Source organism: Arachis hypogaea, chromosome 9, assembly GCF_003086295.3.
Source record: "Arachis hypogaea cultivar Tifrunner chromosome 9, arahy.Tifrunner.gnm2.J5K5, whole genome shotgun sequence".
NCBI lineage: Eukaryota > Viridiplantae > Streptophyta > Magnoliopsida > Fabales > Fabaceae > Arachis > Arachis hypogaea.
In genome coordinates, this window is record NC_092044.1 from 119,051,067 (window position 1) to 119,064,977 (window position 13,911).

The 13,911-nt window shown below is 34.4% G+C and overlaps 1 protein-coding gene across 1 annotated transcript; it reads left to right on the forward strand.

Annotated features, from left to right (window-relative positions):
• The first annotated feature begins 2,599 nt into the window (after positions 1–2,599).
• On the forward strand, positions 2,600–3,304 carry LOC112709634 (lectin-like). The gene has a single exon (XM_025761517.1). The coding sequence runs from the start codon at positions 2,600–2,602 to the stop codon at positions 3,302–3,304; it is 705 nt and encodes a 234-aa protein (XP_025617302.1).
• The last annotated feature ends 10,607 nt before the right edge of the window (positions 3,305–13,911 follow it).

Here is a 13,911-nt window from a genome sequence, read left to right on the forward strand (position 1 = left end):
CTCATAAGAAAAGAGCAGTCCACAGAGGCTCTTATAGTAGTTCTCACTCTTCACGTTCTCATCCCTCTTTCCCTACCTTACTTCACTCACAATCATCTCCTTCTCCAACTAACTCTCCTCCTCCCTCTCCTCATAACACTGTTCCTGAAATGGCTCGCACCAAGACCACTGCTCGCCATCCTGACGTGGCTCCTTGCCCTACTTCTACTCCTCTTAATGCCTCTCATCCCAGCTCTTTCCAACCCAGTTCTTCCTGGGGTAAGAGACACTTCATAAAGGAGACAAAGAGCTTCCCTCGTCCCAGGCTCGTCATATTCGTGGTACAGTCATTGACTTTCCTCTTCGTCTTGTTTCTGAACCTAAACTGTCCAATCTCATTGCTTACAAATCCTTCTATGCTGATTTTCCCAAAGAGTCCTTCTATTTCATAAGCTCAAGCTCGACTCAACGAAAACTCACGAGCTAGCTCGAGCTCACGAGCTAGCTCGAGCTCACGAGCTGGCTCAAATAATAGGAACATAATCTATAATTCTATATCAATAAATTATAACTTATATATTAAAAAATATTTAAAAAATTAATATATTGTCTTTCTATCAATTATAATTTTTTTAGTTATGTCCTATATCAAAATTATATATAAAAAATGACTATAAAATTTTAAATAATTAAGAGCATTAATATATGTAAAATTATATATTACTATTATATATTACTATTATATATATATATATTAAATTATTAATACGCATATCTTATATGCATTTAATCTATACTTTTAATATTACATATATAATCGAGCCAGCTAACGAGCTAATGAGCTGAGCTTATCCAAACTCAAGCTCGACTCATTTAATTTATGAGTTCAAATTCAAGCTCGAGTTTGGCTTACCAGCTCACGAGTTCAGCTTATCAAACTATTAATGAGTCGAGCTCGAACTGGCTCATGAGCTAACTTGACTCACTTTTAAGGGTAGGGTACGAGTTTAGGGTGTACTCTACCCACACCCTTTATATAACACATATTTTATAAAAATTAGGTATATAGTAAAAGAGGTGAAAGTTGAACCCACAACCTCTCTCATGTAAGGACTTAAAATAAATGAGTAACCATTATACTAGTTAGTTAATTTAGTAATTTAAAGTATTAGTTTTAATTTTTTATTTTATTAATATGTAAGAAATTCGAAATGATTGAATTTATATTTATTTTGAAAAAAATTAATATTTCTGCGGGTAGAATATGATAACGTAGTGTTTAAAACTTTAAGGTACGGGTAGGATTAAGGTTGAGAAATTCTCAACTCAAGAATATAATAGAGTAGAATTTTAATAAAATTTTCAATCCTAGATGAGGTCGGATAGGGTTCAAACTCTACCCTACCCAGCCTATTGCCAACCCTAAAACTTACACATCATGATCCTCTTATATGTCAAAATGATATAGAACTTAATTATGACTATAGAAATAGTATTTGTCTACAAATAGAAGAAAAATAATATTTCAACAAATAAAAATGAAATATAAAAAAATATTTAAATAATAAAATAATAAATAGATTACGACTCATTTTAACTTTCTTTATTTTTTTCCTGATTTTTACAATATATATAGTAAATATATTCCAAGTTTTGTGGATTCATTTTATTTTTTCTTATATTTTCTTAAAAAAATATAAAAAAATTAATTTTTTGTTAATTAATATTAGTTAATTTAAATTTTTTTTATATTTAAGATTTAGAATAAAGATTTTATAATTTACAATTTATAATATAAAATAATTTTAAAATAATTAATTGATGTGTGCATAAAAAATAATTTCTTAATCTTTTTTTAATTAATGTATTTATTAGAAAAATGTTAGAAGACCATTAAAATTTATTAATTTTGGCCATTATTTAACTATCAACTCAATTTTTTTTAGTTTAGTAATCTAATCACATATTTTATCTCTTACTTTTAAATATTAATGACTAAATGATGACAAAAACAATAAATTGTGGTATAATCCTCTTACATCTCTCAATTTATTAATATAAAACAATCTTTCGATATCCTAAAACCCTACTAGCTATAGGATTCCCCTATATAAGAATAGGAAGATAGTTGGAATTTGGAAGCTATAGGATTAATATCCTTGCCTCATAGTCATGCATTCACATACATGTTGAAGACTTGCAGTACAAATCATTAAAAATAGTTGGTAGTATAAGCATTTATCATGGACGAACAATCTAGCTAAACAAGAATGAAAGACTATATTAGCAAGGTGGTCTTCTGGTATTAAGGGATATCTCATCAATAATTGAATCGAGTAAGTGCATGATAACGCGTAGTAGTATAGATAAGAAGCATTTATGATAGGTGATGAAGGTAGAGGGTGACGCCATATATATTACACTATGGACGTGACGTAGTGTTAATAATGGTTGTTAAAGGCCATGCATGTGAAAAACAACCTATCTACTAATAACTACACTATTTAAGAAGGAAGCTAATAAGGTACTTAATCAGACCAATCGCCACACTATAAATACCGAGCTGGTGGAGTAGGCTTGGCATCTCATTTCATTTCCAAAAACCACAAAAACCATAGCCATGGGTGTCTCATTTAACTTGCACAAATTTGACCCTAAGCACTCCAAGGAGATCCAATTCCAAGGAGACGCAACCATTACCGATCACCATATCATTCGACTCACCAATCTGGATGACGAGGGCAACCCACTGGGAAACAGAGTTGGTCGAGTCTTATTCTCCGACCCTGTGCACCTCTACGACCACAGTGGCTTTCGAGCAGGATTTGAAACCATCTTCGTCTTTCGCATCTCAAAACCCTATAACACTGATTATACACCTGGACCTGGTGATGGTCTTGCCTTCTTCCTTGCTAGTGCCGACACTGAAATTCCTCCTCAATCTTCTGGAATGTTTCTCGGCCTCTTTAATGATGCATCTGACAAAATTGTTGCTGTTGAATTTGATACTTTTTCCAACTCTGAAGTTGGGGATCCCAATTATCCCCACATTGGAGTTGATATTAACTCTATCAGGTCTTCAAAAGTTTGTTATTGGAATTTTTATGATGCAGCGATAACTACTGCAAAGATAACATATAACTCTGCTCATAAGAAGTTAACTGTCCATGTCTCTACATATCTCCACAACCAACCCGACACTCTTACTTATGATGTCGATTTGAGCACTAAGCTGCCTGACAAGGTTAAGGTTGGAATATCTGCTTCTACTGGACAATTCTCGCAGAATACTGAGATTCTGTCTTGGATCTTCAAGTCCAACTGAGGAGGAACATCGATCGATGTTGAATTGTTGCCAAGTTTGTGTTGTGTCTTTGATTTTAATTCAATAAGGACAAGCCTAGTACTCTTTAGTTTGTCTCTGTAAGTGTTATGCCACTACGGATACAGGCAAGGGCTGTTTATTGTTGTTGTTTGTGTTTTCCGTGTACTTTTTTTTTTTACAGTTTCTTTATTTCGGTGTGGTTTCTTGTCTTCAATAATATATGCATGGATGGCTATTTTTTTTTTGTTTCTGCTTTTGTTTCTTCCTTCTGTTTTTTCAAAAGTGCAAAACTTCCCTTCTAGTAACTAATAAGGACAAGCACGAAAGGAAAATATGGTTAGAACAACAAATTACCACGACCATGCTTGGTAGTATTTTCTTGTGTGTAGTTTTGATTCACAACTAGTTTAATTATGCTCATGTTTATGGGAGGCTAAAAATTTTAGCTCTAATGTTCACTTCTTACGTCCTAGGTTTGATTATTAATTAGTTGAGAAATTTTTTTCAATCCCACTGGCAGATAAATTAAATAAAAAATTTATCATAAGGTAATAATAAAATTATAAACAATATAAAATTATATTCTAAAATATTATTAAATAATACAATACCGAGAATATTATAAAAAATATATATTATATTCTTTATTTATTTTGTAAAATTTGTTATTGTAATTTTTGTGTACTTTTTATTATTGTAATTCTTTTATAATATGAATTATTTATTTTATTAAAAAAATAAATTAAATAAAAAAATTAATTATAAGTAATAATAGAATTATAATTAGTAAAAAAATTATAATTCAAAACTGTACTAAAAAAATATCGAGAGAGTGCTAAAAAATTACGATGCAAAAAAGAATATATAAAAAATTTTGAACTTGAATTTAAATTGACTCTTAAAATTATGATTGTTTCAGTTTGACACCAAAAAATTACAATAGTAATTCACATTAGCCCCTGATCTTATTTTCGTAAATGATATGTTAATTTTACATATTAACTTGTTAAGATTTAAATTTTTCGCTTAAATTTTATGTGGCTAAGATCTATTAGACCTTAAATTTCGCTTAAAAGCATAATTGGCTCCTCAATATCCTCGTGAAGACGATAATAACAAGTTTAATATAAAAATTTTGCAGTTCCGGGAGCAACAATCAAGTTTCTAGATCTCTAATAAATTTTGATCATATAGAATTTAAGCGAGGAATTCAAATTGTAACAAATTAATTTACCAAATCAACACATCATTAACGCAGATTAGTTCAAGGGTTAATATGAGTTTCGATTGTAAATTTCGAGATCCAATTTGAATCCAACGATAAAATTTTAAAGGTCAAGTTAATCCGACTTCAACTTTCAAAAAACAAATTGAGTATTACCTTAATGCTGGAGCAAATCTCCGGCAAACACAATGCTGACATGGCCACCGTATTTGGTGACATGGCAAACCATCCCCAAACTCTAAGCCCTCCCTCCCCAACGCAAACTCCCCCTCCATCTCCCTTCCCATCACAGCCCTCCCCTACCCAACGCAGCCCCCTCCCCTCCCCCTCCATCCCCATCGCAGCCTCCCAACACACTCCCCCTTCCCTTTCTCTCCCCATCGCAGCCCCGTCCCTTTCCCTCTCCATCACTGCCCCCTTCCCTCTCCCTCCTATCGCAGATCATATAAAGGCACAGATAGAAGCATGCACAACAGAACACAATATCACAATTCAAATTACAATCTACCAATACCATTTTTCCAAATGTATTACACTATTCCATCAATTACATTAAAAAAAGAAGAAAAAGAAAAAATTCACCTACAAACCCCCCAAATTTCTTACCAAGATAGTCATGTAAAGCGCTCTTATCAATCCCTTGGTGATGGTAACTCTTGCAAACAGTAAAAAACATTCTGCACCAACAATACTACCAAATTCACAATGACCAACACACCCACAATAACCGTGAAAAACTGCAGAAACGAGTTCTGTGTATCAATTGCTATAATAAGCAAAACCAAGAAAATCACAAAGACAAAGTTACAGATGAACATTAAACACGTGACCCAGAGGTAAGTGATGAACAAATGCTTGAAGATTTTGGAGATTGCAGAGATGGTGGAGGAAAAGGAGACAGCTTTGTTGGTATAGAGGAAAGCGACGGTAAAGATGACGATGGCGGTGGAGAGGAGAGAGAAGGCGAAGAGGAAGAAAAGGTAACAGATTTCTGGAATATTTAGGAATTGTAGCTCCTCTAGTGCTAGATCCATTATTCCTTCTTCTCAGATTCTCGTTCTGTTTTTCTCTGATTTGAGAGAGAGAATCGAAAGGTTTGGTTTGTAGTTGCTTTGAAAGGATAGAAATTTGAGATATTAGATTGTTGTTCTTTTTTATTGCAAAAATGAGATGAGATGAGATGAGATGAGATGAGATGATATGAGAGGGAGGGAGAGGGAAGGGGGCTGCGATGGAGGGGGAAAGGGGAAGGGAAAGGAGGCTACGATAAGGGAGGGGGAGGGATTAGGGTTTGAAATAATATTTTTAATTACAAATTCCAACTCAAAATAAACTTCTCTTGTCAGCAAAAACCGGTGAACACGTAAGCATCTTACTCACCGGAGCCATGGTCCGGCAAGCACGAGGACATGCTTGGAAAATTTTTAAAACATTCAGGTACCATTTTGTCAATAACAATAGTTAGGTACCAAAATGTCAGCGTTTGAATCTTTCGGGTACTGATTTGGTCATTACCTCAGTAAAAAAATTATAATTCAAAACTGTACTAAAAAAATACCAAGAGAGTGCTAAAAAATTACGATGCAAAAAAGAATATATAAAAATTTTTGGAGTTGAATTTAAATTGACTTTTAAAATTACGATTGTTTCAATTTGACTCCCAAAATTTACAATAGTAATTCACGTTAGTCCCTGATCTTATTTTCGTGAATGATATGTTAATTTTACATGTTAACTTGCTAAGATTTGAACTTTTCGCTTAAATTTCATGCGGCTAAGATCTATTAGACCTTAAATTTCGCTTAAAATCATAATTGGCTCCTCAATATCCTCACAAAGACGACAATGACAAATTTAATGTGAAAATTTTGCTGTTCCGGGAGCAACAATCAAGTTTCTAGATCTCTAACAAGTCTTGATTATATAGAACTTAAGCGAGGAATTCAAATTGTAACAAATTAATTTACCAAATCAACACATCGTTAACGCAGATTAGTTCAAGGGTTAATATGAGTTTCGATTGTAAATTTCGAGATCCAATTTGAATCCAATGATAAAATTTTAAGGGTCAAATTAATCCGACTTCAACTTTCAAAAAACAAATTGAGTATTACCTCAATCTTTTCCCCCTCTCTGGCCTCCCCTCAAAATTTTTTAAAAAATTAGAGTAAAAGACAAATAGGTCCTTGACCTTTTTAAACGTGGACATTTTCATCCCTCAAGATTTAAAAATACATTTAAATCCCCCACCTAATAAAATGCGTGACAATTAGACCCCTCCGCCGAGTTGGGGTTCAAAACGGCAACGGAACATGTTGACCTGGAAAGATAGAGTGTTAGGTGTCCGTTTTGGTTGCTGATGTGAATGGAGAACAAATTTTTAATGGACAAATTAGTGCTTGATAACATCTTGCCTCTGAGTTTCTACTCAAAGACCCTCCTACTCTCCTCATTCTAATTATTCTGAAACTTGTTCATAGCTTCCTCCAATTGATTTAAAACCAACATTTCACTATACAAATTTTTAGTGTTACTAACATACCTATCCATCTTCCTCACCATACCTTCCATATGCTTAACCAAGAACCCTAATTCATTGACATCTATGACCCCACTCACAATGTCACCATACACATGCTCAAATCCCTACAATGCAGGAGCAGAACACTTCTTCCCTAACTTGGAAACGACGCCGGCGACGCGGTTCAACTCGTCGAGCTTCTCGGCGAGAGCAAGGTTGAGGAGATAGGAATGGTCGGAGGAAACGAGGCTCCTAACAATTTCAGAGGTCAAGATCTCATTCCTGAGCCTCAAGATCTCAGAATCCGAAAGGGATTTGTGAAGGTGAACCATTTTGGACATGACATTGGCTACTTCAAAAGAAAGAATGTCAATGGTTACCTTATCGTTGTTCTTGATGGTGCTGCTATGTTGCAGCTGCTTCCTCTTTCCAAAGAAGTTTCTAGAAGAAGGGCGTGCTTGTGGTTGGAACTGACTTGGTTACCCATCTTCACAAACCAGGCCTCTACAATCATGTTTCCTCCTCTAAAATTGGTCTTCACTGAATTAATATTTACCAAGTGTTTTTTGCTTTTTCTTCATTGCCATGGTTCTCATCATTGACAATGAATTGTGGTCTTAGAGACATTGAAATTAGGGGAAATTAACCAGTTTGAGAGACTAGCATCAACTGCAACTTAAGACAACGGAGGTTTAGACTGAAGAACACTTGATTTCATGCTGAAACAAGGTGAGAAATTTGAGCAAGGTTCAGTGGTGGTCGAGGGTATGCTTGGAACGTTCTCCTTCCTCATGTGCTTACTTGATGGAACTTTTGCTTTGATTGATTTCCACTGAGTTAGGTTCTCTACAGGGCTCAGAACAGAATGCATGTTTGTGCTTCTGTCTCTCCCACTCGCATCAATTGGCATCTGATTCCTTGTCCTGTCTTCGGCCGCAGAAGAGTTAGACTAATTGGACAACTCCTTCTGTCTACTGTTTTCACCATATGCTTCAGCCTCATCATTCTCTAAACTCTTGTCACTACTACCATCATCACAATCATATCCATCATCAAACTCTTCATCATCCCCATAGTCATCGATGTTAGATTCCTCGTAGTTTACGTCTTCCTCCTCATCGATTTCTTCACTGCAGTTATAATATCTGTAATTTGGAGGGTATGTCACTGTCAAGGATGCAGATCCTTCTCCGGAGACGGAAGGTGAATTCAAGTTCTTCTTTGCTGGTTCTGCAGCATTGTTTTGGTGTTCTTCTTCCTCGTTATCTAGTACCTTATAAGCTGTAGGATCAGGCTCATATATCTGAACATTCAGATTAAATGTAACTTTTTTCTTCTTCTTGCTTTTGACATTATTCTGCTCTTTACATTCATTTCTTTTTCTAACAAATAAATAAGTGAATTCGTTGATGAGTAAATAAACAATCTAGTGTATGCAAGAAAGAGTAAGGGGTGTACTATTTTACGAACATTTTTAATGGACAAATGTGGAGAGAGGACCAAAGCGGTGTCATTTTTGGAGAGTGTGAAGAGGGATGTAAGGTTGGCAGCTAGAGTTTTTGAACGGCGGATGAAATTGGCGTAGGAGAGGTGGCAGCCGGTGGCAGAGTCGATGAGAGCGGTGACAGAGTCGGACCAAGGTGAGTTGCGACGGAGAGAGAGAACGTATGATGGTTGCAAGGACTAATTTGTCCTTTAAAAATTTGTTTTCCATCCACATCAGCAACTGTAACGGACACATCACTCTCCACCCCTCCACCTCAGCAATCTCCGTTATCGTTTCGAGCACTAATTCCACGGAAGGACATAATTGTCACGGAATTTGTATGGTTAGGGATCGGAATGTATTTTCCAATCTTGAGGGACGAAAATGTCCGTGTTTTAAAATGTTAGGGACCTATTTGTCTTTTACTCAAAAAATTATATGTAATTTTTAAGTTAACTTCTTAAATTTTAATTTTAATCTTCGTTTTCTTGCGAAATAAAATTTACCTTCTCCATTAAATTTAAGATATGTAATTCTTCTAAAAATTAAATTCTTGACCTTGACAAAATTCTCATTTTTCTCCTTAATTTGAAATAACAAAAATGTTCTTTGAGTCCGTATCACCTACAAACATTGGAAACTTGAGAACATAACATTGAATGGTTCTTTTTTTTTTCGGGACATGGGCCTATAAAATTGTAAGACCATCTCCAACGGTGAGGACCTTGATAACTTTTTCTGACACAAAATGAGTTTCTCCCATTGGAGCAAAATGAAATAGGTCCTTGCACAAGACCCAATGGAACAAAGTCCCTCTAAATAGGGACTGAAAGTAACGAATAATAACTTGCAAATAAATAATTATATAAAATTTTAATTAATTATATTAAATAATTATATTAAAATGAATAATTATATTAAATAATTATATTTTTATTTAATTAATAATTTATATTAATTATTTAAATAATAATTAAATCATAATTAATTTATTAATAATTATAATAATTAATTAGATTAAATAATTAAATTTTTATTTAATTAATTATTTATGTCATAATTAATATTGAATATTATTTATATTATTATATTAAATTAGTCGTTGTAAAACTAGCCGTTGCAAAATTAGTCGTTGAAAACTAGTTGTTACTATGTTACTGTTATTATTAATAAATTAATATTTTGTTACTCTATATATACCAGTTAGATACACTTCTATTCTCACACTTTCTACTACTCTTCTTCATCTTCTTCCAAGTTTATGAAATCAAAGTTCTGCTAATATTATTTTTTGTTCGAAAAAATAGATCCAAACCAACTCAACTCATTCTACTTTTCACAAATTCCAAATACCCAACCATCTCAAACCTCAAACTCTCAAGTTCCAAATCAAAACTTCACACTACCGAATACATTTCAAAATCTAAATCCACAAAATCTTTCTAATTTCAATTTTCAAGCTCCTTATAATAATCAATTTCCTATATTCCAACCGCAAAATCAAAATTCACAAACACCACATTTTCCATTTTCTTCCATATTTAACCCCTCTATTGGAAATGTTAGTCCAACTTTCTTGCCATTTCCAACTCAATTTAGTGCATCAAGAAATAACTCATCTGGTGTTGGTGGCTCTTCTAACCCATCCTCTCTGACTCCTATACAATCTAGTCCAAATTTGTAATATTCAGATTTTGCCAACCCTCGTGGATTAGATGCTATCGACCTCAATGATGATGATATTGAAGATCGGAGACAAGATAGTATTCAATACTGGCATTGGAAAGAGGATGAGATGCTGATCAATGCATGGTTAAATGTTTTAACTGACCCTATAGTTGGTACCGATCAAAAGGGAGAAACATTTTGGAGTCAAATTCATAGCTACTGTGTAGAATTTTACTCCGACATGACAAGGGGGTAGTTGCATGTAAGAAACGATGGTATAAGATCAACAAGGTTGTTGCACAATTTGCTGGTTGCTATGATCAAGCTAGTCGAAACATAAGGAGTGGTTCAAACGCTGATGATATAAAGGAGTTTGCCTATAAACTTTATTCCACAAATTATGGTAAAAATTCACCTTTGAGAGGCGTTGGAACATGCTTCGGTTGGAGCAAAAATGGAGAAGCCAATTACCTACACAGAGTGGTGGCTCAAAGAGAACCAAGATTAGTGCAACTGGAGCATACTCATCCTCATCAAACCCAGAAACACCGTTAGCTGACGAACTCGGTGTGGACTCTTCTGTTCACCCACAAAGATCAAAGAAGAGCAAGCAAAAAGCACAAATGTCTGAAGATTTTAGCGAGAAAAAATCATCAGTGGTTAAAAAATTATCTCTCATGGATGATTTTAAGAATGTTAGAGAAAATGAACTAATGGATAGGGAAAAAGAAAGAGAAGAGGAGAGGGAACATAGAGCAAAGATTATGGCAATCAAAGAGAAGGAAATTCAAGCAGTAATGAAAGAACAAGAATTACAAACTTAGAGGTATATTAACGAAATGGAGATAAATGCAAAAGAAAGGGAAATGGAAAGGATGGCCAAGAAAAGGGAAAGGGAAATGGAAAGGATGGCCAAGGAAAGGAAAAGGGAAATGGATATGCAAATACTTAATGCTGACACGTCTACAATGAGTGAAAAACGACGAGCTCTTCATGAGATTGCATGTGAGAAAATAATCGTCAAGTGGTTTACTTAATGGTTCTCTGTATTTGTAGAGTTATGTAGTATGTTCTTCTTTTTATTGCGTATTACTGATATGTGATGTAGTTTATTTTATTTATTTCTGATGTAATATTTTAAACTATTCAATATTATTGTGCCGTTATTGTTCATGAAAGTAACCATTGCAAAAATAGTCGTTAAGTAGCCATTGCAAAACTAGCCGTTAAGTAGCCGTTGTAAAACTAGCCGTTGAGGAGTAGGTACTTATTGCAGACACACTTATAAATATCAACTATGAATGACTCTGCAACTCCACTTCAACTCTTGTTTCTCACCTCGAAAGAGAACTAAAAATTACATTTCTAGATATGACTAGAAATTTTGATGATATGTCTAATGAGGCTTTGTATGGCAAGAGAAGACGGCAAGATAACACACTCATAGATAATTGGATCGATGAGTATTTACTCGAAGATTCAGAAGAAGAAGATATCGATAGAAGCTCTATCCCAACTCCTCGTAAATGGATCAACAGAGATCGAGAAGCAGGACATGATCGTCTTTTCCAAGATTACTTTGCAGATGAACCGGTGTATAATGCTGACATTTTCTGACGGAGATTTCGAATGAGAAGACATGTGTTCCTTCGGATAGTAGACGCTCTCTCAAACGTCTATCCGTATTTCCAACAGAGGGTTGATGCAACTGGAAGAAGAGGCTTGTCACCACTCCAAAAATGTACCGCTGCGATACGGATGTTAGCATATGGCATAGCAGCTGATGTTGTTGATGATTATGTGCGCATAGGCGAGAGCACTACAATCGAATGCTTGAAAAAAATTGTTGAAGGTGTCATTTCGGTGTTTGAGGATGAATACTTGTAAAAACCAAATCCAAATGATGTACGACGCCTGCTACAAATGGCAGAGGGCTGTGGCTTTCCTGGCATCTTGGGTAGCATTGACTGCATGCATTGGCAATGGAAAAATTGTCCAAAGACATGGAAAGGTATGTACATGAGTGGTTATCGTGGGGTTGCAACCATAGTACTTGAGGTTGTAGCATCTTCAGACCTTTGGATATGGCATGCGTTCTTTGAAGTTTCTGGTTCAAATAACGATATCAACATGTTAGATCGTTCTCCAGTGTTCGATGATATTCTAAATGACCATGCTCCGGAGGTAAATTATACTATTAATGGTAATAATTATACTATGGGATACTATTTAGCAGATGGTATTTATCCTGAATGGGCCACATTTGTCAAATCAATCTCAAAGCCACAAGGAGAGAAATGCAAGTTATTTGCACAATATCAAGAAGGGCAAAGAAAAGATGTGGAGCAAGCATTCGGAGTGTTGCAAGTACGCTTTGCAATTATACGTGGTCCAACTTGCTTTTGGGAAAAGAAGAAACTTGCCAACATAATGAGAACTTGTATTATATTGCATAATATGATTGTTGAGAATGAAAGAGACACTTATGCAGTAAATTTTGCTCAAGGCTTAGAGTATGATGATGTTGAAAATGGCTTATCACAACTTCAGCTGGGAGAAGAAGATTTTGCACCATACCATCAATTTCTCCAAAGAAATGCTCAACTTTGAAATAGGCAGCAACATAGACAATTGAAAGAGGACTTGATTAAACACATATGGCAATTTCACAATGCTTGTCGTCAACTATAGAGCTTAATTATGTTTTTCTTTATATTAAGTGATTTTACAAATTAGTGTAATCCCAAATTATATATTGTGTATTATTGTTATATATGAATTTATTTAATATTAAGATCTTTTAATAGTGAATTATTTTTAAATTTATAAATTTAAATTATATTATTGAAAAAAATTAATTACATTAATTTTAAGTGTTTTAATTAATTAATTAAGTGGGACCACAACAGGGACTAAAGTTAGTTCCTCCTAATGGAGAAGAGAGAGATGCTTTGAGTTCCTATTTACTGTTTATGACGCAAAAGCTTATGTGGAGTTACTTTTTATGACAGGTGGGCCATAAATAAGAACTGGGATGAGTTCCCTACTAAAGATGGTATAAAGCTCTGCTGAATTAGTCTGACAGTATGCTCAGTTGACTTTGGAGTTTTAATAAAACAATAAAATTAAGCGCCCAAGCATTTATTAATGCAAATTTTTAGCCAAGTTATCGCACGCTTCTTGTAACATCCTAACTTTTAACATCTCATGACCGTACTAAAAGTTCAAGCGTCACTTATTTCTATTCCTTTAATTATATACTATGTTTATTTAATATTGAACCTTCGTGAATACGAACCGAAACTTTAGTTAAAAAAACGAAAAAGGTTTTACTTTAATCACTTAATCACAAAGATAGATATTCACATAACATTATTTACATAGACTTATTTCAAGATACTTAAATACAAGTCCTATCCCCTCAAGAAAACCAAAACGATAAATGACGGGGGAAAAAATAAAATCTAAGAACTTAACTCATAAACTCAATCTTCTATGCTCGTGTAATTCCGCACTAAATTTTCGCACCTGTAGCTGAAAAGGGGGGGAATAGGGGGTAAGAAATGGGGATGTATGTAAACATAACCTCTGTAAGCAACCTTTATCTTACAGGTGCGACTCTCTTGAGCCGATGTATGTAAACATAACCTCTGTAAACAACCTTTGTCTTACAAGTGAGGCTCTTTCTAGCCAATGTATGTAGCGAT

Bases quoted from the DNA above. Each gene is read 5' to 3' on its own strand.
- LOC112709634 (XM_025761517.1), top strand. From the start codon at position 2,600: ATGGGTGTCTCATTTAACTTGCACAAATTTGACCCTAAGCACTCCAAG.